The 26,638-nt window shown below is 42.4% G+C and overlaps 2 protein-coding genes across 4 annotated transcripts; one reads left to right on the top strand and one right to left on the bottom strand.

Moving 5' to 3' along the window:
- The first annotated feature begins 6,459 nt into the window (after positions 1-6,459).
- On the top strand, positions 6,460-9,057 carry LOC144710143 (uncharacterized). Of its 3 annotated transcripts, XM_078583821.1 has the most exons (3): positions 6,460-6,644; positions 6,729-6,824; positions 7,795-9,057. In XM_078583821.1, the coding sequence occupies exon 3, from the start codon at positions 8,051-8,053 to the stop codon at positions 8,894-8,896; it is 846 nt and encodes a 281-aa protein (XP_078439947.1). In that variant the 5' UTR covers positions 6,460-6,644; positions 6,729-6,824; positions 7,795-8,050; the 3' UTR covers positions 8,897-9,057. The 3 variants fall into 3 exon arrangements, with proteins under 3 accessions (XP_078439947.1, XP_078439946.1, XP_078439948.1); XM_078583820.1 differs by lacking the exon at positions 6,729-6,824; XM_078583822.1 differs by lacking the exon at positions 6,729-6,824 and having other exon boundaries at positions 7,766-9,057.
- Positions 9,058-12,411: 3,354 nt separating this feature from the next.
- Positions 12,412-17,446, bottom strand: PRK (phosphoribulokinase). The gene is made up of 5 exons (XM_078583936.1): positions 16,769-17,446; positions 15,761-15,845; positions 15,545-15,629; positions 14,334-14,578; positions 12,412-12,883 (listed from the first exon to the last, which is right to left on the bottom strand). Exons 1-5 carry the CDS (start codon positions 17,266-17,268, stop codon positions 12,632-12,634), a joined length of 1,167 nt encoding a protein of 388 aa, XP_078440062.1. The 5' UTR covers positions 17,269-17,446; the 3' UTR covers positions 12,412-12,631.
- Positions 17,447-26,638: the final 9,192 nt, after the last annotated feature.

Genomic DNA, 26,638 nt, shown 5'->3' with positions numbered 1-26,638 from the left:
GAGGACTTCTCGTACATGCCTGGTTGAACTACAATATCTGCACTCCTGGGCTGAAATCATCTGCCCCGCCGGTTAAGACTGTCGCAATGAACTGCTTTAATATTAGAAGATCTGCCCCGATGATCAAATACTGCATCGTCATGTTGTGATACATCGCAACATACTCTTCCTCGACGTTGGGGTGTTCGTGCATGCCGTAAACACCGCGCAATTCTGGTAGGAGTCGGTAGTTGGGCACTGGATCCCTTCGGATTTGGAGAACGTGTGACGCTGGGTCGGGGTTTGGTTCACTTCATAATGAGCATCACACATAAACTATAATGAATATGTTTTATTGATGAACATGGAATGTGTGATTGGCTTGTAGGCCACATATATTCCATCACTATCATCAACATCTATCTTCATCCATGACCATCACTCTCTATCATCTTCCACCATCCACTTCTTGTGTCACTTACACAGTCACAATCCCATCTTGCCTTCCCATCCTCCTGTATTCTATTAAATCCTATCTAATAAAATCCTGAATGGGGTACCTATTAACTCCCATCCCATCTCACCGTCACCAATTCACCCCCTTTTACCCTCAAGTCCTACTCATTTGATAATGATCCATTACTAATACTAAAACCACACCATGGTCATAAATTACTACTACCCTATTTAGTACATCATACTCTATACGTAATCCTTCTTACCTTCTAAAATTCAACTGATAATGAGAGTTCCTGCCCTAATACTTTTTACATGTGGAGAAGACCCTTTCTCATCCCTAATTAATTATTTTATATTATGAGTAAAGGTTTAGAAGTATTATTGATTAAACTCAATTATATAATGACGAAATTTTAACCTTAATTTTGAGTGTATCAAGGAGGTGACAGCTCCTTGCTCTAGAGGGAAGGGCAGAAGGACATTTAATGAATAAGCAATAAAGACGCATTGAGAAAGCAAGAGTTGGGCGAGTATACATGCTCAAAAGATAACAATAAGGTGAATATGAAGCATAAATCAAAAAAAATAATAGATTAACTAAAAGTCACATAAAGAGCAAGTAATATTGTTTTTCTTAGTCATTTCATCAATTACCTTGTGCCCTTTTTTAAAACCTTTATTATTCATTTTTTCTGCATTTATAATTACATAAAATCTAAAAAAGAAGATATTAGTTCTCTCATATTTGGATAATCTCATTCTGAAAGTTTTCAGCTTCTAAAAAAATCAGGTGACTAAATGCACTCAAAGATTCATTATGACATAAATATATGTGTATTGTTTAAAATATCCTATGTCCATGGACAGTTTGAAAGTTAGTTAAGTACTTTACAAAAGGTGTATGGATTATTCAGAATTTTTCACAAATTCTGGTGCAGAATTTTTCAAAGTTACAGCAGGGTGAGGAGGAAACATCCCGAGGTACTTCTCCAAGATTTTGGATGAAGAATATTGATTTCTACATCTTCAATTGTAGTGACTTTGATCATGAGGAGTAAATATACTTTAATATAATAGAGGAGATATAAATTAAAAAGGGGGAGAAAATAATAATCATACAGGAAAAAAGGGTATGTTTAAACATCTAATGATACTAAATAAAATACTCAAAATAGTTTATATGCTATATATTGAGTGATTACTTCTCATTGAAGATCTCTATACTTTATTTGGATGAAATTTCAATATACACAATTTAAGGGGTTTCTAAGATTCTTTGGGGGTTGAATTGGTGAAGGCCTTGGGGCTGAGTTGATGGTGGTGAAGGGCCACTGTTTCATGGAAGACTTTCTGGTTTAAGGAAATAGACTGTCATTGAATTTTTTACTTGGTATCCTTTTGCAGCTTATTTACAAAGTTTTTTGTTTGGGGGAATTAAGATATTATTTTTTTGTTCTGACTAAGAACTGGCACTGAATGTTCCTTAACAACACAAAGGACTTTCATAAGTTGTCAAAAAAACTGAGTGTACCTTATCATCTATCTCATTTGCAGTATAAGTAAATCATATCACACAGAATTAACTATATTATACAAAATAAATTGTATATAAGCTAATTCAACCCCCTTAAATTAAAAAAAATTATTTAGATACATACACATTCCCACTTATACCTGTGTCTATCTATTTCTCCCTATTTGCATCTCTATCTCTTTTCGCAAAATTATGTATCTTGATTGACATACCTATTGCTATCCATAGCTTAATCATTGACCATCTCTCTCTACATCCCTACTTTTTTCATTATCATTATCGCTATTTACATGTATCAATATATTTATGTTTTTGGTCATCTTAAAGAGGTAAAAAATTAATTTTCTGTAGTATTCAAAAGTCATTTTTATTTCTGTTAAGTTTGATGTATCTTATTGGAGGTAAACTTCTTTTTCTTTTTCTTTCAGAGTTTTTTTCAACTGATAAAAATTATAATTCAACTCGACCTATTTTGATGATGCATTGCAATGCTTCGAGGATCCAAAGTCAGAAATGCTTTCAAAGGTAATCTCAAGTATTGCAAGTTCAGTTAAAGTTATGGAAAAATATTGATAGCATCCAAGCTTATTTTTGTCGCAAGCATAAAACATTAGGGCCATTTTTATTCTTATTAGTCCTCATTGCCACAATCTATAAACACTTACGTCTTAATTGAAATCAAATCCATGTGCTATCATTACCTAGTTTATTTTCTAAGGCACTAACATACCTTTGAGTTAAACCTCAAGATAAAAATTATGTTAAAGTAATTAATTGTTATGTAATTTTACCCATAGTAATGCATTATAGCTTGTATTTTCTGCATGCATGAAACTTTTATCCAATTTTACTTGACTCAAAACATTGATTCTAATCTTAATATTATTTAATTTTTCTGTTGAAATTATTTTGAATATTCAAAAGTCTCTACGGTGTATTTCAATAAACCATAGAGAATACTATGTATGTGTTGGAAACAAGTAATTGTTAAAAATATTGAGAAGGGCAGTTGAATTGGTGTTTTAAAGTATTACCCCTTATATTTTAAATTTTTGACTCATTACTCTAGATAATTTTGACGTACTTTATGTGAGAGTAACCTTTACCCATTCTCTAGGCCGATCAGTAGAAGTATTCAGGTGGTTAGAGGATTGTTAGATCTCCTATCCTTCTTCTCCAACTCTTCTTCAAGACCTTATAGATATCCTTACTATCAAGAAGCACTTTTGGAGCATGTCGAGGAAAGAGAGAAAGAAGAAAGGGCGGCCAAAATCTGACAATCATGGGCACTAAAAGTTTAGTTTAACCGAGACCTGGCTAAACTTAACTTTTAGCTACTTATTTATACTTAATAGAAAATTTCACAAAAACCATTTCTAATAAAATAAATGTTTCATCCTTTATTCTTATGTGCATGACCCTGTAGTACATATATCATTTGAGCTAATTACTTTACAAGAAAAATAATATTAATGACTAATCTTATATTAAGCAATGAGTGATTAACTTAATCCAATAAATAGGTAAAAATTTCTAGCCCATGGAGTACCAAGCTAGACTTCGTGTTGTAGAAGATATAAAGAAGTCTTTAAACTCTCATACGGAACACTATGTCGTCAGTACTATACAAGTATAATCCTTTGTCTGAGGGAAACTCCCAAATGACTTGAGTATGACTAGTCGCCAAAACATAAACCATCATTCAGTTAGCATTGATATGTTGTGGGATCATTGGATAATATCCAAACTACTATAGTCAAGCATTTGATGTGTCTTCTTCCAGGAGTCAATCTCTACTTATATTGAAGGCAACAATCCTGTTTGAAACACTTGATCACCTTCATATATATTTTGTTATGTCTGAGCTAAGACATTTAAATCCCATGGTTAGAGACTCATGCATCTTAGTTAAAATAGTTATATCTGTACACTAAATGTCTTTGGTGTCTCATGTCAACTAACAATTTATACAACAATGATATGAGTCAACGACATTGACATTACGGTATAATACTATTAAGGGATTCATATAGATTGACTCAATGAACTCTTTCTCTAAAGAACACCTACCATTTGTCATTGTAGTTTTCACACTAATGACCACATATCAGCTATACTTATTTTATAAAGAGGACCAAATAGTAATATTTTATCCTGTGAATTCGGTGTCCATCTAAAGTTTCTGAATTTTCATCTTGAAAAATAAATGATTTCTCAGTTCATAAATGTATCACGTTTCTCAAGATGCAAGTACTTGAAAAAACTTGTAATTACCTTCCTCAAAATGCATCATATATTTATTGATATCTTCTCAACATTTCTTAAAATAATTACTTTGATACCTTCCTCATTCATTAAAAATAATAATAAATACAATGGAAATACTCAAAATAATGCATATACTCAACTAAATAATACCTTAGAAAGTTAATTAATAACATTCTTCACCGTTCACAAGTCATAAAATATAATTAAAAACAGAATGCAATATAATAATTGAAATTTTTTGGCTACTTTCCAGCATCAATTCAAAAATCAAGAACCATCGTTGAAATAATAATCTATCCACAGCTAAAGACACTCGCTTAATCTCAATGTTAGAAATATTTATAGATAAAATGATGGTGGAAATTAATCAATTTGCATTAAATTAGTGGAGACACTCAAGTGAAAGAATTATCTGAAAATAAACAGTTGTGGTATGCAAACTTATACAAATTATTAATCAGTATCTGATTGTTGGATACTAAAAATCTCTCATCAATATTTAAAAATAAAAAAGGATGATGTGGCAACTGGGATTTTGGTCATTCCCTGGCTGAAGCGTCTATCCAGCCGACACGTGTCAGAACTTTCAATTTTGCTTTACAGAGATCTGGTCACCGCTAGCTGCCAAATTTTCAATTTTCAAAACCCCCCATTTTAAAGGACTTTTTTACAATTTCAAAATTATACCGCACTATTAATACATATCACATAAGGCGTACAACTGGCATCATTATCTTCCCCTGTCCCGTCGACCTCAGAAGAGATAGAGAGAAGAGAGAGAAAGAGAAAAAAGACAGAGAAGAGAGAGAGAGAGAGAGAAAGAAAGAAGAGAGAAGAGAAAGCAGTGATGGAAGAGAAAGAAAGAAGTGATGGAAAGAGATAGAAGAGAGAGAAAGAGAAAAAAAGAAGAGAGAGGAGAAAGCAGAGATGGAAGAGAAAGAAAGTAGTGATGGAAAGAGATAGAAGAGAGAGAAAGAGAAAAAAGAAGAGAGAGGAGAAAGCAGAGATAGAAAGAGAAAGAAGAGAGAGAAAGGGAAAAAGAAGATAGAATAGAGGATAGTAAGAGAAATAAATAAGAGAGAAGAGATGATAGAAAGAGAGTAAAAGAGAAAGAAAGAAGAGAAGAGAGAGAGAAAGAAAGAAGAGATAGAAGAGAAGAGAAAGAAGAAAAAAGAAGAGAGAAAAAGAATGATAAAGAAAGAGAGACGAGAAAGAAAGAAGAGAGAAGAGATGATAGAAAGAGAAAGAAAGAAGAGAAAAAAGAGAGTAAAAGAGAAAGAAAGAAGAGAAAAAAGAGAGAGATAGAGAAAGAAGACAGAGAAGAGAGAGAGAAAGAAAGAAGAGATAGAAGAGAAGAGAAAGAAGAAAAAAAAAGAGAGAGAAAAGAGAAAGATAAAGAAAGAGAGACGAGAAAGAAAGAAGAGAGAAGAGATGATAGAAAGAGAAAGAAAGAAGAGAAAAAAGAGAGTAAAAGAGAAAGAAAGAAGAGAAAAAAGAGAGAGATAGAGAGAGAAGACAGAGAAGAGAGAGAGCAAGAAAGAAGAGATAGAAGAGAAGAGAAAGAAGAAAAAAGAAGAGAGAAGAGAGGATAGAAAGAGAAAGATAGAAGAGAGAAGAGAGAAGAGTGGAAGAAAGAAGAGAGAGAAAAATGGAGAGAAAAAGAGGAAGAAAGAAGAGAGAGAAAGAGAGGAAAGAATGAGAAAGAAAAAGAGGGTAGAGGGGGGAGAAAGAGAAAGGACAGGAATAAGAGAGTAGAGAAGAAAGAAAGTGAAAGAGGAGGGAATAGAGATGAGAGAGAAAGGGCAAATTAAAAAAAGAAGAGAGTGAAAGAAGAAAGAGAGAGAATCAAGACTGGAGAAAGATAAACGGGAAGAGAGAGAATACAGAGAAAAAAGAGAAAAGGGAAAAAGAAGGTAAAGAGATAGAAAGAAGATAAAGAGTGAAGAGAGAGAAAGCCAGAAAAAACAAAAAAACGGAAGAAAACAAAGAAGAAAGAGAGAGAAAGAGGCTAGAGAAAGAGGGAGAATACAGACGAGAGAGAGTAAAAACTAAAAAGAAAAAAGAAGAGAGAGAAGATCCGGACAGAGAGATAAGATTGGGATAGAGAGAGAAAGAAGAGAGAGAGAGACTGAAAGGTCCGACTTTTCAGAACTGTACCCACTGCGCATGCAGTAAAAGTGGCGAAGGGCGATTAACTCTCTTTCCCCAACATTAAGTAGGGAAGAAATCGCAGAAAAACTATCTACCCAGAAGAAGAGATAGAGATAGAGATAGAGATAGGGATAGATATAGACAGAGAGATACGGAGATAGAGAGAGAAGGGGAGATAGAGAGAGAGACAAGGGAAGAAGGGTTTGAGAACTGGAAGAGAGTGGTGTGTGATTCTTGAACAAGATCTTATATTGTAAGCATCTCTCCCTCCTTGTTCATGTATATCTCTCTCTTCCCATCTGGGTTTTTGATTTTCTGTGTGTTTTTTGGATTACAGTTTCTGGGTTGTTATCTCTCTTGCTTATCTGATCGATTGGGCTGGCCCCTTTTCCGATCTTTCGGAGCTCGTTTTGCTCTTCTGTGGGATTTTCGGGTTTGCATGCTCTCTCCGCAAACCCTAGATCTTTGTTCTTTTTAATTTCTTCGATTATCCCGGTTATCTCTGCCTATTTTTAGGTTTTCGCGTAGTGTTTTTAAATATCTTTAGAGGGTAGCACGATTCGCTGCAGATTTGTGCGCTCCGTGGCTTTTTTCTCGTTCTTTCGCTCGCATTTGAGAACATTTTTTGATCTTTTTATTTCACAAGTTGCTCCTCTTAGTTATTTCTGGAAGTTTTTGTTCTTCCTTGCGACCGAAAAAAAATTAAAAGATGCGACCGATGTTATGTATTTGGGATTAAACACAGCAGTATTGCCATTTTCTTCTTGCAATATTCTAATATCTCTCTCTGATGAATCTGAGAAGCGTATTTCACGCCTCGATTAAATAGTTTTGCTCTATGGAACGCATTTCATTTCAACCCACGATTCGATTGTCTGAGATCAGATTTTTTTTGTCTTTTTGGTTAAAATTTCCAGTTTGTAGACTAATCTTGTGTCTTTAAGTCACATATGTTATGTGTTTGGGATTAAACACTGCAGTACTGCCATTTTTTTCTTGTAATATTCTGATATCTCTCTCTGATGGATCTGAGAAGCGTATTTCACACCTCGATTAAATAGTTTTGCTCTATGGAACCCGTTTCATTTCAACCGACGATTGTCTGAGATCAGATTTTTTTTTGTCTTTTTGGTTAGAACATCCAGTTTGTAGACTAATCTTGCGTTCAATGACTATGTTCCTTAAGTCACATATGCGCAATAATATTAGATTAGATATTCATTTTCTCTATTTCTTATTCTAATACCTCTTGCAAGTACATCGATTGATCTCCTGCTCATGAACCATGTTCTTTTACTTCCTCATTTTGATTAAACGAAGAAATACGATGTCGTTTATCCATCTTAAATTTTCTCTAATCATCATCCGGTGCAGCGTTTTGATCTGTACCATTTCTTTTTCAGAGACCCGCCTGGCCTTTTTGTTTCTTCTTGTAAACTTGTGGACTTCATGGGCTGACATAGTTTTAATTATAGAGAGAGAGATAAATCTTGCCAGAAGAAGAGAGAGATATAGATAGGTGAGTAGAGAGAGGATTGGAAATCGAAGTCTAGTGAGAGGTAATAGAGAGAAGAGAGAGAGAAGCAAAATTCAGCTTGAGAGAGAGGGTCTAGAGAGAGCTAGTAGTAAGTAGAGAGAGAAATACAATTCAGGGAATTAATGGACGGAAAGGGGAGATTGGGAGTGAGGAACTGGGATTTCTCTGGGCAACAGCAGCCCCCGAGAGGGGTCGACTCGTCTCTGAAGCAGCCGTCTCCGGACACGTCAGCGCCAGCTCACCAGCAGGCGGCCGCCGCCGCCGCCGCCGCCGTCTCCGCCCAGCACGCCGCCTTCCTGAAGATGGGTGGCTACCAGGACCGCCACACGGTCCTTGGCGCCGACTCCAATTACGGCAGCATGGACTTTGGCTGGGTTCCCCAGCGCAACTTCCTTGCGCCGCCCCCGAAATCTGACCTCAATTCTGCTCCAGCAGGGCAGGTCAATCTGGAGATGACGGCGGCACCGCCGCCGGCCGCGACGAGCAAAACCTCGAAGAAGCAGAAGAAGTCGAGCCGAGTGGCGTCGAAGATTCTCCAGCCGAAGGCACCAAAGAGGGCGGCGGCAGCAGCGGCAGCGGCATCGGCGCCGAGGAAGAAAGCGTCGTCTACTTCCGCAGGAAAGAGAGAGAAGAAGAATGCGCAGGAATTGCCCCTCGAAGGCGTCACCTTCGACTTCTCCGGCGTGCCGGCGCCGGTCTGCTCGTGTACCGGCATGCCGAGGCAGTGCTACCGGTGGGGCGCGGCCGGGTGGCAGTCGTCGTGCTGCACGACGACGATATCGGAGTACCCGCTGCCGATGAGCACGTCGAGGCCGGGGGCGAGGCTGGCGGGGAGGAAGATGAGCATCAACGCTTACGGGAAGCTGCTGCAGAGGCTGGCCGTGGAAGGCTACGACCTTTCCAACCCAGTTGACTTGAAGGCCCATTGGGCCCGCCATGGCACCAACAAGTTCGTCACCATCCGGTAGTAATGACCAGTCTCTGTCTTTCTCTCTCTAAATGTCTGTGTTTTCTCTCTCTAGAAATATGCGTTCTTTGGTCTTGCTGGAACGGTGGTTTTAATTGTGGTTCATGTATGAAACTGGATCTTTGAAATGATGGTGAATTGTAGTGGGTATGCATCTCTCTATGGTTTTGGCTTCTCTCTCAAGAAATATGTGTTCTTTGATCTTACTGGAACGGTGGTTTTAGTTGTGGTTCATGTATGAAACTGGATCTTTGAAACGGTGATGAATTGTAGGGGGTATGCATCTCTCTATGATTTTGGTTTCTCTCTCTAGAAATATGCGTTCTTTGGTCTTGCTGGAACGGTGGTTTTAGTTGTGGTTCATGTATGAAGCTGGATCTTTGAAATGGTGATGAATTGTAGGGGGTATGCATCTCTCTATGATTTTGGTTTCTTTCTCTAGAAATATGCGTTCTTTGGTCTTGCTGGAACGGTGGTTTTAATTGTGGTTCATGTATGAAACTGGATCTTTGAAATGGTGGTGAATTGTAGTGGGTATGCATCTCTCTATAGTTTTGGTTTCTCTCTCAAGAAATATGTGTTCTTTGATCTTACTGGAACGGTGGTTTTAGTTGTGGTTCATGTATGAAACTGGATCTTTGAAATGGTGATGAATTGTAGGGGGTATGCATCTCTCTATGATTTTGGTTTCTCTCTCTAGAAATATGCGTTCTTTGGTCTTGCTGGAACGGTGGTTTTAATTGTGGTTCATGTATGAAACTGGATCTTTGAAATGGTGGTGAATTGTAGTGGGTATGCATCTCTCTATAGTTTTGGTTTCTCTCTCTAGAATCTTACAGTCTTTGTTAATGCGATGGTGATTTTTAATTTGTATTGATGGGGCCGGATGTCTGAAACGGCGCAAGAATTAAAGTAGATATGTTTCTCTCTCTATAAACATGCCATTTTGGGCTCATTGGGATGTTGATTTCAGTTGTAGTGGGTATATATCTCTCTATAATTGTATTTCTCTCGCTAGAATTATATGGGGTTTGTTCTTATGGGGATGATGATTTCATCTGGTATGCATCTCTCTCTAGAATCTTACAGTTTTTGTTAATGAGATGGTGATTTTAAACTCTATTGATGGGGCCGGATGTCTGAAACCGCGCATGAATTAAAGTGGGTATGTTTCTCTCTCTATAAACATGCCATTTTGGTCTCATTGGGATGGTGATTTTAGTTGTAGTCGGTATGTCTCTCTCTATAATTGCATTTCTCTCTCTAGTGTTATAAGGGGTTTGTGCTTATGGGGATATGTTTCTCTCTCTAGAAACATGCCATATTGGTGGTTTTAATTGTGGTAGCTATGTTTCGGGCTAATCTCTACCAACCCATTATTAGTATGTGCTTTCTCTCTCTAGGAAAAACCGCTCTTTGCTCTTGCTAGGATGGAGGTTATTAATGTGGTGGATGTATGAATGAAGACAAAGAATTGTGCAGGTTTTTACTGTGAGGGCCCGCTCTAAATCTCTATCGTTCTCTCTCCAAGGGTCTTCGTTTTGTCTCTTCATAAACATTTCTTATTTCAAATTTTGTGAATACGTTTTAATCTTGAGAAGCAATAGATAATCTCTTCACGTAATAAATAATCCGCTATTAGTATATATGTGTACAGAGAGAGAGAGAGAGAGATAGATAGACATGGGGATTGGGGAGAGAGTGAGAAAGAGAACGGGGGTGAGACTTGGGAGGAGAGAGAAAGCGAGAGCGCTGGAAAGAGAGGGAGTGAGAGAAAGACAGGGAAAGAGAGCTAGATAGAGAAAAGGAGTTGAAGAAAGAGGGAGAGAAAGCTAGAGAGAAAAAGGGAGAGAAAGAAAGAGAGGAAAAAAGAGAGAAAGAGAGAGGAGGGAGAGAGAAAGAGAGGGAGAGATAACGTGACAGGAAGAGAGGAACATTGAGAGAGAGAGGGAGAGAGACGGAGGGAAAATCGAGCAAAAAACGGCCTCGTGATGGTCCGTTGGCTTCATCTTCAGTCCACGACAACGGGCAGGCAGCAGAAAGAAAGAGAGAGGGAGAGGGAGAGGCGGAGAAAAAGAGAGAGACATGGATAAGAGGGAGAGAGAGAGAGAGCGACAGAGAGAGGGAGGGAGAGAGAGAGACGGAGAAAAAGAGAGAGACAGGGGTAAGAGGGAGAGAGAGACGGAGAAAAAGAGAGAGACATGGGTAAGAGGGAGAGAGAGAGAGGGAGGGAGAGAACGAGAGAGAGAGAGAGAGAGGGGGGGGAAGGGAGTGAGAGCGACAGAAAGAGGGGGAGAGAGAACGAGAGAGGAAGAGGGAGAGAGAGAGAGCGAGGGAGAGCGAGAGAGGGAGAGGGAGAGAGAGAGAGCGAGGGAGGGAGGGGGAGAGAACGACAGAGAGAGAGAGAGAGCGAGAGAGCGAGGGAGAGAGACGGAGAGAGGGGAGAGAACGAGAGCGAGGGAGCGAGAGGGAGAGAGAGCGAGAGCGCGGGAGAGAGAAAGAGAGAGAGAGAGAGGGAGAGAGAAAGAGAAAGAGAGGGAGAGAGACGGAGAGAGGGGAGAGAACAAGAGCGAGAGAGCGAGAGGGAGAGAGAGCGAGAGCGCGGGAGAGAGAAAGAGAGAGAGAGAGAGGGAGAGAGAAAGAGAAAGAGACGGAGAGAGGGGAGAGAACGAGAGCGAGAGAGCGAGAGGGAGAGAGAAAGAGAGAGAGAGAGGGAGAGAGAAAGAGAAAGAGAGGGAGAGAGAGAGAGGAAGAGAGAGAGAGAGAGGGAGAGAGAGAGAGAGAGGGAGGGAGAGAGGGGAAGAACGAGAGAGAGAGAGAGAGAGGGACGGAGAGAGGGGAAGAACGAGAGACAGAGAGAGAGAGAGGGAGGGAGAGAGAGGGGAAGAACGAGAGAGAGAGAGAGAGAGAGAGAGGGAGGGAGAGAGGGGAAGAACGAGAGAGAGAGAGTGAGAGGGAGAGAGAGAGAGAGCAAGAGGGAGAGGGAGCAAGAGCGAGGGAGAGAGAAAGAGATAGGAATATGGAGGGAGAGAGGTACAGAGAAAGAGAGGTACAGAGAAAGAGAGAGAGAACGAGAACGAGAGGGAGAGAGGTACAGAGAAAGAGAGAGAACGAGAACGAGAGGGAGAGAGGGAGAGAGGTACAGAGAAAGAGAGAGAGAACGAGAACGAGAGGGAGAGAGGGAGAGAGGTACAGAGAAAGAGAGAGAGAACGAGAACGAGAGGGAGAGAGGGAGAGAGGGACAGAGAAAGAGAGAGAGAGAGGGAGAGAGGGAGAGAGAACGATAGAGAGAGAGAGGGAGAGAGAACGAGAGAGAGGGAGAGGGAGAGAGAACGAGAGAGAGGGAGGAAAGTTAGGGAGAGAAAGATAGAGAGTGAGGGAGAGAGGGAATGGAGAAAGATAGGGGGAGAGAAGGAGAGAGACAGAGAGGGAGGAGGAAAGGGAGAGAGACAGAGGAAGGGAGATAGAAATAGAGAGAGAGAGAGAGAACGAGAGAGAGAGAGAGAAGGAGAGATGTTCAGAAATCATAAGCGCAAATTTTTTGCTGCCGCAAAGCCCCGTAGGCGAACCATGATCAACATCTAGTCTCTTTCGGGCTACGGCGGACGCGAACCGGGCACATCGACGAATTTGTGTTGAACATAGCAGAAGAGCGAGAGAGATGGACAAAGAGAGAAGAGATAGAGAGAGAATGGATAGGAGAAACGAGACCCAGCGCAGGCATGGGAGAGAAGATTTACACTTTGGCGGCTTGGAGCGAGGCGGAGGCGGACTCGGCGATAATCTGCTCGTAGAGATCGCGGATTTTGAGGCCGACGATGGTCTGGAAGAGGCCGGTGCCGTTGTTGCTGCCGGGGAAGTCGGCATGCTTGAGCATCTGCTGCGTGACCTCGCCGTAGAACTTGGTCGAGAGGTTGCTCAGGTGGCTCTCCACGTAGATCAGCTCGTCTAGCCTGTCGAACTGGCCGTCCATCTCCACCACCGACACCTACGCTTCCCCTCCCCCCGTTAGCGATTGAACAGGGTTCGTAGATCTTGGTGGGTTCATGGATAGGTACATCGATAGATAGATATAAAGATAGACGGATACAGACCGATCGATCGACGGATAGAAAGATAGATAGAGATGGATAGATAGTTTAAGAGATAGATTAATAGATGTCCATACAGAGATAGATACTGATCGATCGATAGATGGATAGATAGATAGACACAGATAGGTCGATCGGTGGATAGATCGATAGAAAGACATGGATAGATCGATTGATGGATAGATGGATAGATATAGGTAGATCGATTTATGGATAGATAGATAGGCATAGATAGATCGATCGATGGATAGAGAAATATAGATGGATCGATCGGTGGATACATAGATAGAATGATAGATAGACATAGATAGATCGATGGATGGATAGATGGATAGAAAGACATAGATAGATTGATCGATGGATAGATAGATAGATAGTTAGATAGCTAGATGTATAGATAGAATGGATGGATGGATAGATTGGAAAAAAAGAGAGATAGATGGAAGTATAAATATATAGACAGACACATATCCATCTATATCTACCGATATAGATCGATTGATAGATAAGTAGAGCGACAGAAAGATACTTTGATAGATAACGAAATGAGATTGAAGGATAATATAGGAAAGGTACGTAGAATATTACCGTTGCCCTCAACAAATCTATTTTTTTAAAAAGAGATGGATAAATTGGAAGATAGATTGATGCATGGGTGTATTGATATATGGTCCAGTTGATAGAGAAATAGATGGATGGATTATTCGGTGTACAAATAAAGATCTTTATGGACAGAAATATAATTGAAGGGTCGATGGGAAGATACAGATAGAGATATAGATGTATGAAAAGGCTGATTTATACATGGGTGGATGAGCATATATAGATATATATAGGTATAGATATAAATGGATGAATGGACAACCGATTGATCGATGGGAAGTTAAAGATGTGTAAATATATCTTTACAGAGAGAGATAGAGGAGAGAAAGAGAAAGAGAAAGAGAGAGAAACATAAATAGAGATAGAGATGTATAGAACGCGAAAGAGAGAGCTAGTGAGAAAGAGAGAGAGAAACATAAATCGAGAGAGAGAGGTGTAGAGAGCGCCAAAGAGAGAGAGCTAGTTAGGGAGAGAAAGAGAGAAAGAGATAGATACATAAAGAGAGAGAGAGAGATACATAAATAGAGAGAGAGAGAGATGTAGAGAGCGCAAAAGAGAGACAGATAAATAGAGAGCGTGAGAAAGAGATAGAGAAAGATAAATAGAGAGAGAGATGTAGAGAGCGCGAAAGAGAGACAGATAGAGAGCGTGAGAAAGAGATAGATAGAGAAACACAGAGAGATGGATAGAGACATAGATAGATAGATAGATAGATAGATAAGTTGAGGGGGAGAGAGAGAGAACCTCGTTGCCAAAGTAGGTATCAGGACCGTAGTGGAACTTGATGCCGGGGTAGGAGCAGGTGAGCTTGCGACCGCAGGGAATCCAAGAGATGGAGGAGCCTTCGTCGAAGAGATAGACAGGGTTGAAGTACTTCACACCCTCTTTCATCACTAGCTTCACCCTCAACACCTTCCCTTCGTTATCGTCAGGAATCAGCTGCGTCGGCAGCACCTCGATCACCGCGTCCGCGAACTTCTTCTGAGGGTCTGCTCAAATCAATTCCCATTCAGTCCCGTATCATATTATCTCTCTCTAAACGAACACAACTTATCCATTAAAATCAATTGTAAGCTACGTCTCGTTCTTGTTATCCCTCCATTTCTCTCTCTATTTCACTATTTCTCTCTGTACATGTATGCATGTATGTCGACTTATCCAATTGAAACAATCTAAGCTTCGTCGTCTGTCATCATGTTTTCCCGAGTGTGGGGATTCCATCAAACACTGTCCATTCTAACCACTGCTTTAGGTCATCTCTCTCACTATCTATCTCTCTCTATATACAAGCCTAGTTTATAGAAACCATCTAACCTGTCATGTATCATTACGTTTTTCCTAGCGTGCTAATCCCATCACGCACAGCCCATTCCCGCCACTGCTTCAGGTCACTTCTCTCTCTGTCTCTATCTCTCTCTCTCTGTCTCTCTCTTTATCTATCTCTCTATGAGAACACGCATCTTACCAAGTCATCTACGCTGATGCTAATACTCTGGTGGGAATATACACATCATGCCCAGGGAAATCCGTTGCCACCTATCTTTCATGACATCTCTCTCTTTTCATAGAAACACACACAAATAGTCTATCCGAATGTTCTTCCAACAGAGGTACTACCATCATAATCCGTTCGACCCAGGACTACCCATTCACTCCAATCATCCATCTCATCTCTCTCTCTCTAGAATTCAACTATGCCCCTCATTTCTAGCTCAGATTCATGTCATGTCTCTCCATTACTCTCTCTAAAAGATCAGCTTACCCGTCGTTGTGGTGCTTCCGTCATATCCCTGTAGTCTAGAACTCATTCCTTCCTCCAACCCGATTCATCTCTCTCTAGATGAGCACATGTTACCCTATCGGTGCCCGACTTCCATTCTCTTCTATCTCTCTCTCTAGATCAGATGTCAATAAAAGTCATTGCTTCGGTTTATAAACAACAATATAAATCGTACCGATGTAAGCGTCGAAGTCGGGTTTCCGGGCCTCTATGCTGGCCTTGATGCTCTCCAGGCTGTGGCCGCGCTCCGCCATGTCTCTCTGCCAGATGATTATGGTCATGATGATAGCAGAGATGATGGTACTAGTGATGGTGATGATAATATTGATGATGATGGCAAGGATAACTATGATTTAGGTATGATGATGATGATGGTGATGGGGATGATTACCTGGATTTTCCATGCGAATTTGACTTCGTTGCTGATGTCGAGGTAGATGCTGAAGTCGAGGAGGTCTCGGACGCGCGAGTCGAACCTGATCAAAGAGAAAGAACTCAGCTGCGGATCGGATCTTGGTTGAACATTGAAGAGATAGAGATAGAGATAGAGAGGAGTAAAGAGTTTTATCAGTGAATCCAAGAGATAGGTTAATCTGCATTACAAATAAATCAAACGAGAGGACTACAATGGAGAGAGAACAAAAATGAATAGACCCTTATCCAAAAAAAGCTGATCAGACAGAGATTGAGCAGCGAGGAAATAGACTCTGACCCTCAAAAAAACAGCTTATCACAGAAACCAAGAGAGAAAATAAAAATAAAAATAAAGCAGCTGCGGAGACCATAACCCACAAAAGCCTGTTGATCAGGGAGAAAGATAGATATCTAGAGAAGGATTTAGAGCGAGAGAGACGAGAGAGAGATCAAGAGATGGATGTACACAAATAGATACAAAAATAGACGGACATAAAAACAAATAGACAGACAGAGATAGGCAGATTGAGAAAGAAATATCGATAAATAGGTTTATAAAGAGATATCAGATAGATAGATACATAGATATAATGAGAAAAATATACTTAGAGAGAAGAGACGAGAGACACATAGATAGATAGATGGAAAGACAGAGATCAAGATACGAAGAGGGAAAAATCAAAAGATTGAGACAGATATAGAGGGAGATCAAGAGATAGAGCGGGAATAATCAAAAGATTGAGAGAGATATAGAGAGAGAGAGAGAGATCAAGAGATAGAGAAGGAATAATCAAAAGATTGAGACAGATATAGAGGGAGATCAAGAGATAGAGCGGGAATAATCAAAAGATTGAGAGAGATATAGAGAGAGAGAGAGATCAAGAGATAGAGAAGGAATAATCAAAAGATTGAGACAGATTTAGAGAGAGAGAGGATAGAGAGAGATCAGGAAATGGAGAGAGAAAGATCAAAAGGGCGGACTGACATGGGGTGAAGGCCCTCGATAACCAGGATCTTGGGGGGCTTGATGAGCTCCGGAGGGTCAAGCAGCCCCGTAACATGATTATAAATCGGCTTCTCCACGGCAATTCCGTCCTTGAGAGCCTTCACTTGCTCGTACATGAGATCAAAGTTGTTGGCCCGGGGGTCAAGCGCGGTCACCCCTTGTTCTTTCCTGCCAGTTCTATCCAGCGAGTGATAATCGTCCAAGCATATCACCGTCGTGGTATCGCTTATCAGCGTGTTCGAGTCGGGATTTCCTCCTCTCGGCGGCTCGGCGGCCCCTCCAAACACGCTCGTCAGCCTTCTCATGAACGTGCTCTTCCCACAGCCTGAGTCCGCGGCCAGCCCGATCACCACAGTCTTGGCGTCGGCAGAGCAAGTCACCAGCGCGCCGCGGCGCGCGCGGCGGGCCACGCCGAAGACTATCACCTCGCGCCGCGGCGCGACCAGCGTGTGCGCGCTGGGGACTGTGCACAGCGCCATCTTTCCTTCTCTCTCTAGTCTCTCTCTCTCTCTCTCTGAGAGTGTTGAAAGGCGCGAGCTTTGGCTGGGAGAGAGCCCGCCCAAGTCTGGCTCGGCCTTTCTTTATCTCTCCCTTCAGCTCGAGCTCAGACCCACGATTGCAAGCGACTTGTTTCCACCGGCAGTCCGTTTTTCTCCCTCCTCTCTCTCTAGAATTATCCCTTTCTCTCTCTGGAATTATCCGTTTCTCTGTCTAGGAACGGGCTCTCTCTCTCTTTCTCTCTCTCTAGGAGCAGCCCACGGCCCGACCCAGGTGGCGCCGTGGCGCTTTTCTCTCTCGCTCTAGAGTCTCTCTCTAGATTCTGGATGGATTCTCGCACTATCCGCTGGAGAGAGGATGGGTGATGGGAAAGGCTTGGTGGGGAGAACAAGGAAGGGGATATGGTTTTCTGCGAGTGTTTCTCTCTCTAGAATTGGGCCGTGGGAGGGCTCTGAGAAGAAGTGTATGGCCCGACCCGGGTTCTCTCTCTAGATTCTCACTCTAGAGTCTCTCTCTATCTCCTTGGTTCGATGGAGAGGAGTATGTGTGATGGGAAGAAGCGCAGGGAAAAGCTTGGTGGAGAGAGAGTGGATGGAGATATGGTGGGGGGGACACGTGGCGAGAGATGGGTGGCCCATTGGAGATGAGGCGATTGCGGCTATGAACGGCTTAGAAGGGAGGGCCCGGGTGATCTTTCTTCACTGCATGTAGCCGTCAGATCATCATCCGACGGCTCAGATCATCTCTCTCTGATGCTGAATGAAGGGACCAAAATATTGAGACCTCTTAGGTCATCTGCTTTCAGCCCATGAATCTAGAGTTTTTTTTTAATTGGTAAAAAATACGGTGCTGGGTAAGACCGGCCCGAGGGTCGTGCTCATAAACCGATCCAGCCGTGGGATAGTTCATATGAAATGAGAGTTACACACTCCGTAGTTTTCGGGACTAATAACCGGGCAGAGATTGCTCCTAGGTGAAAGAAATTTGCAGATGGGTATCATTTTCTTACATCTTCTAGAGTGTTATCCTTTTGCAAATTGTGCTAGAGTTCAAGTTGAACTATATGGACCAGCCTGATTTGGTTTCCATGGATGTGGATTGAGTTGATGCAGAGGGGATGATTGAGGAAATTGTTGATTTAGAATTACCTCATATGGGATATCAGTAGACATATGTAGCCACTTTTCGGGTACAGAATATTAAACACAAGTCTTTGTTAATAATTATCTAACGAGTTATTCACGTCAATCCTATCGTTTGCATTATAATGTTGCTGGGCATTATTTTTCTTGTTGGGACTAATTAAAATATATTAAGTTTAGCTTATCGATTTGGATGTCAAAGCTATCAAATCATATTTTAAACAGCTATGACATAGAGGGAAATATAAAACTAAGTCAGTTTAAATAACCTCATTATCCATGAATAAATTATTAAAAAAGTACTCTTTCTTCTTATAAGCTACTAACAAGATGCCATTATCGAAGGATAAAACACTAAAAAATAACATGTGAGGTCAACTGCTGAACCATGTAAAAATGTGTCCCATAACACTCCTATTTCATCTTTCTATGATAAAATGGAATTCTGTTAATATTATTTAAGGTCAACTAAAAGTCCATTTAATAAATTAGATGTGTTTAGGTTAAACATTAAGATTACTCGGTCAATTATCATAAATATCATTTTTATGTGCTCGTGGATTACATATATGTCAAAGGATTCCCGCTATATTTTGAAGGAGGAGAGATACTAAAGTAAATGATCATTTGGTTTATTTAAATAAGAAATCCGTTAGAAATCTGTTTCGAATGCTATAATGAAATACAATTAAAGTTTTCTTATTGGCAAAAAGTATGGTGCTGGGTATAACCATCCCGAGGGTCGTGCTCATAGACCGATCCAGCGGTGGGATAGCTCATATGAAATGAGAGTTACACATTCCATAGTTTTTAGTAGGGAAGGTTCAAATGTGCAAGCGAAATATTTTCGTGCGTTTGTGCGGTGTGGTGTGAATTTTGCACATCGCACCGCACACCGCACGCGGGTCTGTGCGGTGCGGTTATGTGCGGCTGTTCGAATTTTTTGAAGGTGCCCCCCCGCCCCCGCCCTCCTCCCCCGGCTGCCCATGCCCCCTCTCCGCAGCTTCTCCTGCCCTCCCCATCTTCCACTGCTCCGTCGCCCTCTCTCGCTGACGACTGCCCCCCCTCCCTGCTTCCCTAGGGTGGCTCCGCCAGCTCAAGCGGCTCGACCTCACACGGAATGACCTCTGCGAGCCGGTCCCATCGCCCTCAACGGGCTTTCCTCCATCACCGCGATCGAGCTATGCGGGAACCGCCTCTACGGGGCCATCCCTGACCAACTGGCCAGCAACCTCTCCTCTCTTTGATTCTTCGACGCCTCCGATAATCTCCTCCAAGGAGAGATCCCCCCTGCCTTCTTCCACCTCCCGCAGCTCGAAAGCTTCCATCTTTACCAGAACAGGCTCGCCAGCGGGCTGCTGGCGAGCCTTGCTGGAGCCCGCCAGCTCGCCAACCTCTGCCTCCCCGGGAACGGCTTGAGCGGGCGGCTTCCCGCAAACTTGGGCGAGACCTCCGCCCTCGTCATGGTGGACCTCTCGCAGAACTGATTCTCCGGGGAGATTCCCAGGGAGATCTGTCATGGGAACTCCTTGGAGGAGTTTATGCACATCGGCAATTCTCTCTCTGGGACTTTGCCAGAGGGACTGGGAAGCTGCAGAACTCTCCGGCGGGTCCAGCTCAACAGAAACTCCCTCTCTAACGAGGTCTCGCTGGCGATGTGGGTGCTGCTGAGGGTCAGCCTGTTGGACCTCGAATGGAACCTTCTCTCCGGCGAGTTCTTCCCCGCCATAGCCGGATCTCGGAACCTCTCTGTCCTTGCCATATCGTGCAACCAATTCTCTGGCATTGTCCCCGGCGAGATTGTCGTGCTGAAGAACCTCTTCGAGATCTCCACCACCAGGAATTGCCTCGCCGGGCCGCTACCACCGGCGATCGGGAGATTGGTCGGGCTCCAAGAGCCCCAAAGACGTGCTCTCATGGCAACGCCTGACGGAGCTCAACCTGGAAAGCAATCTTCTTACAAGGATGACCCCGGCGGAGCTCAGCTTCCTCCCCATTCTCAACTATCTCGATTTCTCGGATTATCTCCTTCACCGGCATCGTCTTCACCGGTGCCGCCCTGGCCTGGCGACAGTGAGCTGTGCGAATTTGTACAATGTGCGGTGCGGATTTCCGCATGAATCCGCACTGCACATCGCACAGCCCCTTTGGTACGTGCGAAAATTTGCACAATTGGTGCAAATTTTTGCACCGCACCGCACGCCCTTTTTTTCAGGACTAGTAACTGGGCTGAGATTCCTCCTAGGTGAAAGAGATTAAGCTATCATTTTCTGATATGTTTTAGGGTTATCTGATGTCAGATGACTTAAGCTATCATTTTTTGATATGTTTTAGGGTTATCTGATGTCAGACGTCATCTTTGGCGTCGTCCGACGGGTAAATCACTAACTGAATGTGACTACGTGATGCGAATGCCCTAGGTGAATTGTACGTGTAGGGCCGACGAGTGGGGATTCCCTGAGTTTTGAGCTCTAGAGCGAGCGACCGATGATGATGACGGTGACCTTTTGACCCTCGTTAGAGCGACGACAGCGACTATGGCGCCCAACGTAATAGTTCTGTGGGGGCTCGCACGTAATGGGCGGGCTCGGCCCGTACCCAGGAAGAAGCTCAAATTGTAGCTTTCTCGAAATAATTCTCTCACCTATTCTAACCCGAGCACGGTGGAGTGCAGTCAAAAATATACTGAAAGACGTAATATAACAAACGAGTAAGAGGAAAGACGTATCTTGTCGACGCGTGGCTCGTTGTGCAGATTCCTCATCGACGGCAACAATCGGTGCGGTGCGGGGGAGAGGTGCTGGAGAGGATCAGCGCCTCGACTGGAAACTGGCGCAGGAGTGTGTCAATGGTAGAGAAGGCAGAGAAAGGCGAACGGCCCCTTCGTCGATAGCACAAAGCAAGGAAGACGAAGGCACAACCGAAGGCACGTCTAGATCCGGCGGCGCTACACAACATGAGTAGCATGGAATTGTCGACAACAAGGGGCTAGGTGCAGGAGGCGTAAAAAATCGTGCAGATGGGTTGACGAGGTACTTGGACTACACAAGATGATGATAGGTCACCTTTGAACAGCGGACCAAACCTTGCGAGCCGCAACGATTCGGGCAATGGCAGGCAAGGCGATTGCCTACAAAGAGTGACGTCGACGTCTGATTAATGGACTCACGGAGAGCAGCAGCTGGTCGCCGCAGACCCTTGTCGGCCACAAAGCAACAGATCTGGCCATAAAGAGATGACCCGTAGACAGATGCATTCGGGCGTCGTTGGTCGTTGGGATTGTAGAGCAACAAGCCGCGTGCAGGATTCCGACTCGTAGGTGGAGGATGACGACCTTGCCGGTGAGGATGCACCACTCAATGCAACCACACAAGCACCAATCACACAATGGGACCCATAGGATGTTCAGGTGGCCACGTGTTCGCGGGTCTGGGCAACGTCAAGGACCAAGAGATGTTGATTCATAAGCGGCGAGAAACAGATTGTGCAGTGCAGCGGGGTGGCCAGGGGTCGGGCTCTTTACAAGGCAGGTTCTAGAGTCACCAAGCAAGAAGACCAACGGGCAGCAGCAGTCGTCCTCCATGCTTCCCTTCACCGGATGCACAACCGAGGCTTGGCCGTACGCACAATGGAGTGATGACGAGTCGAGCAAAGATCTGACCTGGCAATCGTTGAGGGGTCAACGAATTAGGGGACCGCACGGGGAGTCGGGAGAGGGTGGCAAGCTGACGGGTGGCAATGACGCTTTTTCTGTTGGGTTCTAGAGGCCTTGACATGGATGAACAAAATAATACGATGCGCAGCGGAAGACTTTTGTGAATCGAACTGCATCGACAAAAACATTAAACGAAGTACCTTTGCACGAATCTCATTTGTGATTTCTTTGGTCCCAGAGCGAAACAAGTCGAGCTGCTCAAGTGTGCAGCCTCTAGACGTATCCACGCGGTCCTCGGCACGTCAGATCTCCTCCTTCTCATTGAGTAGCCCAGTTCTTTCTCCGTCGGCGTCGTTATGTCATCCCGATCACATCAGGGATGGAGACGGGGTGTGGGGAGAGTAGAGAAGAAGGGGAAAGGCCCTTGAACAATTCTGGCCTAGGTGAATTTCATTCAGGGCCTTCCCCTATTTATACTAAGTGGGTATTTTTCATAAAAACCCCAAAAACTTAAGTATATCTTCTTACGTTCAAAAGACCATTTGTGTGACCCTCTACGCCCATGTATCCGTCTAGTTAAAGATCTATTGGCACAATAAACTTTATTGGCCTTCTAAATTAATTAACGATATCATCATATAGATTAATTAATGTCAGATCAATTTAACCCAGTCAATAGGTTGAGTCCCAAACACATGGGGTGTCAAGCTACACCTCGTGTCCTACAAGATACAAAGGAGTGTTTATTGACTCACTCATGGAACCTGTTCGTCATCAGTTACTGTGTACGGACAATCACTCATCCACTTGACGCTCATTGGATGACTTAGGTTATGGTCAACTATCAAACCCTAATCAGCCATGAGAGTTAGTACTGATGCATTCGGAAATCATCGGAGAAATCTTCTCCGATATTTCACTACCTTGGCCAAGGACTTTGTTGCATCATCTTCCTTGAGCTGTCACCTCTTAACCGAGGGTGGACGATCCCATCTTGACCACTCAATCGCCTTCGTGTACTTCTTGATGCACCCGAACTAAGACCGTTTAGAATCCCATGATTAGAGACTCGTTGGCCATAGCCAAAGTACAACCGTCCGTCCACAAGACGTCTTTGGTGTCTCAGGTCTAAGGACCACTTACACATCCGGGATGTGAATCAACCTGATTGACAGTTTGGTATAATACCATACAGGGATTCATAGGAATCAATTCAGTGAACTCTTTTCACGAAAGAGCACCCACTATCTATCCTTAGCGTCGCCACACTAATGGCTACGGAACGGCCATACTCATCATATGAGTGAGGCTAGATAGTGCTATTCTATCCGGATACTTTGATGTCCTTCTTGCGTATCCTTCGAATAGGAATGTTTAGAACACATGCTTAAAGACTAGTGATCTCCACATTAGGATCTCATCATAATTCACGAAGTCCGATCATGTATTCATGGACTTCATTATACGCATTACATGTGCACTATAATAAATATGTTCTATTAATGAACAAGGAACGAGATGTGGAATGTGTGATTGGCTTGCCAGCCACATGTATTTCCATCATTTTCTTCCCTCTACGATCTCATCTTCTCTTCCTCCTCTTCCCTTCCTCTTCTTTCCTCTCCCTCTTTCTCTCAAGGGGTGAGACCTGGAACACGTTGTGTAACGGCAAATTCTACTTCTAGATCTGAGATGTACGTGGTCCATCATAGCCTTATATAGGGCCATGATGGATCCACTACACTATACACATAGGGGCCCAATTAGGGACCCCTTTTTACAACACTTAAAATGAAAAAAACAAGGAGAAATATTAAAACGACTCAAAATAAAATGATGGATGAAATGCGACGATACGGACACATCATGACGAATACGGTGAAACTTGTCATGACGAACATGAACATGAAATAAAATGACTGAAAATAGATAATTAAAACACGGTGATACGGATGCGGACGCTTTGGCGTGCCCGTCAGGCTGGACATGGGCGTCTTCACGGACGCTTTGGCGTGCCCGTTAGGCTGGACACGTGCCCCTATTGGGTATGACCAACCCAAGGGTTGTTCTTGTAGACCAATCCAAACGTGCCCTGGACCCCACCCAAGGGGGGTGTTATATATGTAAGGTTGAGTGTATATAAGATTTTATAGGCATGGAGTGAGTGTAAATATCCCAATTACTCATGGACCCCACTCAACCACTCCCATGACACAAAAGAAAAAGATACAATATTGATATTGATGTGTGTCATATTGGCGACCTTAGGTGCCAACAGCTTGTTGGTGTACCTCGGAGTTGGAGATGCGAGGAGTAGGTGTTATGTTCGCGCTCATCAGGTATCATCTTGGAGCTCCACAAAAGGTACAACATCTAGGTGAGACGTTGTGCACCCTTGCCTCTAACATTCCATGCGATACGCCACTCATGGGGGCCATCGGGCTCACAAGTCTCACGTGTGTGGAGAAGTTGGCAAGCCGAGTCTCTCGATGTGATGGCTGTCGCGGGCCTCTAGGGGAAGTTACTGCCAAGTAGTATAGAGGGCATGGGTGCGAGAGTGTACCGCATAAATGACAATGAAGACTATCTTCTTAGATGAGTGGAGAATAGTTGAGAAGAAAATGGAGCAGCTTTGGCTGGATGGGTCCCTAAAATAGATGCCCCTTCCCCTATTTATATTTTACTTAATTTTTTTATCAAAAACCTATCAACTAAAATATATTCATAAATGCCCCAATTATCTTATGTGTGTGCCCCTCGACGCCCATGTATATTCTTGTTAAGAACTTTAGTGGCCCAATAACAACTATTATCCAACCTTATTAATTAACTATATGAACATAGAGATTAATTAACAAAGGATCAATTTAACCCAATAGATAAGTTAATTTCCAGCCTGTGGGGTGCCACGCTACACCTCATACTCTAGAAGATACCGAATAGTATTTGAACTCTCTCATGGGACCTTTACCGTCATCGGTTATCGTATATGTATAATCCATCATCCGCGTGAGACTCTCGAATGACTTGGGGTACGGTTGATGGCCAAACCCTTATCCGCCATTCGATTAGTACAGATGGGTAATGGGAATCATTGGAGAACGCTTCTCTAAATCCTCACTACCCTATCCAGGGATTTAGCTTCATCCTCTTCCTTGAGTCAATCTCCTATTATACTGAGGGCGGATGATCTCGTCTTTACCACTTAATCATCTCTGTGAGCTTCTTACTACATCCAAGCTATAACTTGTTTGAATCCTGTGGTTAGAGACTCGTAAGTCGTAGTCAAAATATAGTCATCAATCCAAGAGATGTCCTTGGTATCTCAGATCAATGGATCACTTATACAACCATGATACGAATCAACCTAGTGAACTCTTTCTCCAAAGAGCACCCACTACCTATCCTTAGAGTCGCTACACTAACAACCACAAAATCAACCGTACGTACCATCTAATTAGGATTAGATAGTGTTATTCTATCCAGATAATTCGATATTCATCTTGAATATCCATTGAATAGGAATATTTAGAATACATATTTAAAAACTAGCGATCCATACTTAATGTCAAATTTAAATGATTTCAAGATGATCGAAACTTAAAATATTTTTTAATGTCTATCCCATAATGTTATGGACAAATAAAATAACGAAACAAACCATGAAATTAAAATTTGTCTACAAGGGGATGAAATACCTTCTAAAAGCATGTTATGTGTAGTGAGCTTCATTTGACGTATTTTTATGTTATTTTTTATTTTATCCCTTTGCGGTAGTTTTTCCCCCCTGGATTTCTTATATTTTTCCTAAAGGTAGCTAAAAATTTTAGTTTCCTTTTTTTTTTGTTGGTGTTCCCTAAAGAAACTAGAGGAGAGCTTTGAAGATACTAACATATATAATTTGGAGGATACTAAGAAATAACATGATTCATTTCCTAATCATCAATCCCTTTCATTAAAATCCCCTTGGTATAATATTAATGTTGCATTCCTCTTTTTGGAAATAACTATTTGTTGTCATTTTTCATTAGGTTCCCCCTTTGTAATCCTTGTGTTTTATCCATCTTCCATGTAATAAAATACAAGACATTCTATAAAGGACTTGAATCCTCTCCAATACAAGAACTAGATCTGCATGAGTTAGCTCCACCCATCAATAAACACATCACCCTCAATTTTCAAATAAAACCTCTAAAATTATTTTGAAAATAATATTTCTCAACATGCATTGAGGGCACGGCATGTTGAAGTAGGGGGGAAACATTTTAGAATTTTTTGATAATTTCATACCTCTTTGAATATTTTTATTTTAATATTGTTAGGGGTAATATGTCTCAAGAAGTCTATTAGAAATTATTTACCAATTTTTTAAAACCATTTTCATCCTGGATCTTAAATGCACCTGTAGGGAAGTTAGGCATTTATAGTTTATCAGGATCATGCCGTGATGGCACAAACCATGATTTTTTGAAGAATGTAGGAGTCAATTAAGTGGCTCGTATATCTTACAGGTTGTGTAAGGGTTATTCAAATCACATAATTGTATCACTATGA

This window comes from Wolffia australiana, chromosome 12, assembly GCF_029677425.1.
Source record: "Wolffia australiana isolate 7733 chromosome 12, ASM2967742v1".
NCBI classification, from domain to species: Eukaryota; Viridiplantae; Streptophyta; class Magnoliopsida; order Alismatales; family Araceae; genus Wolffia; species Wolffia australiana.
Note: the sequence above shows the minus strand (reverse complement) of the source record. Positions and strands in the feature narration are given on the sequence as shown.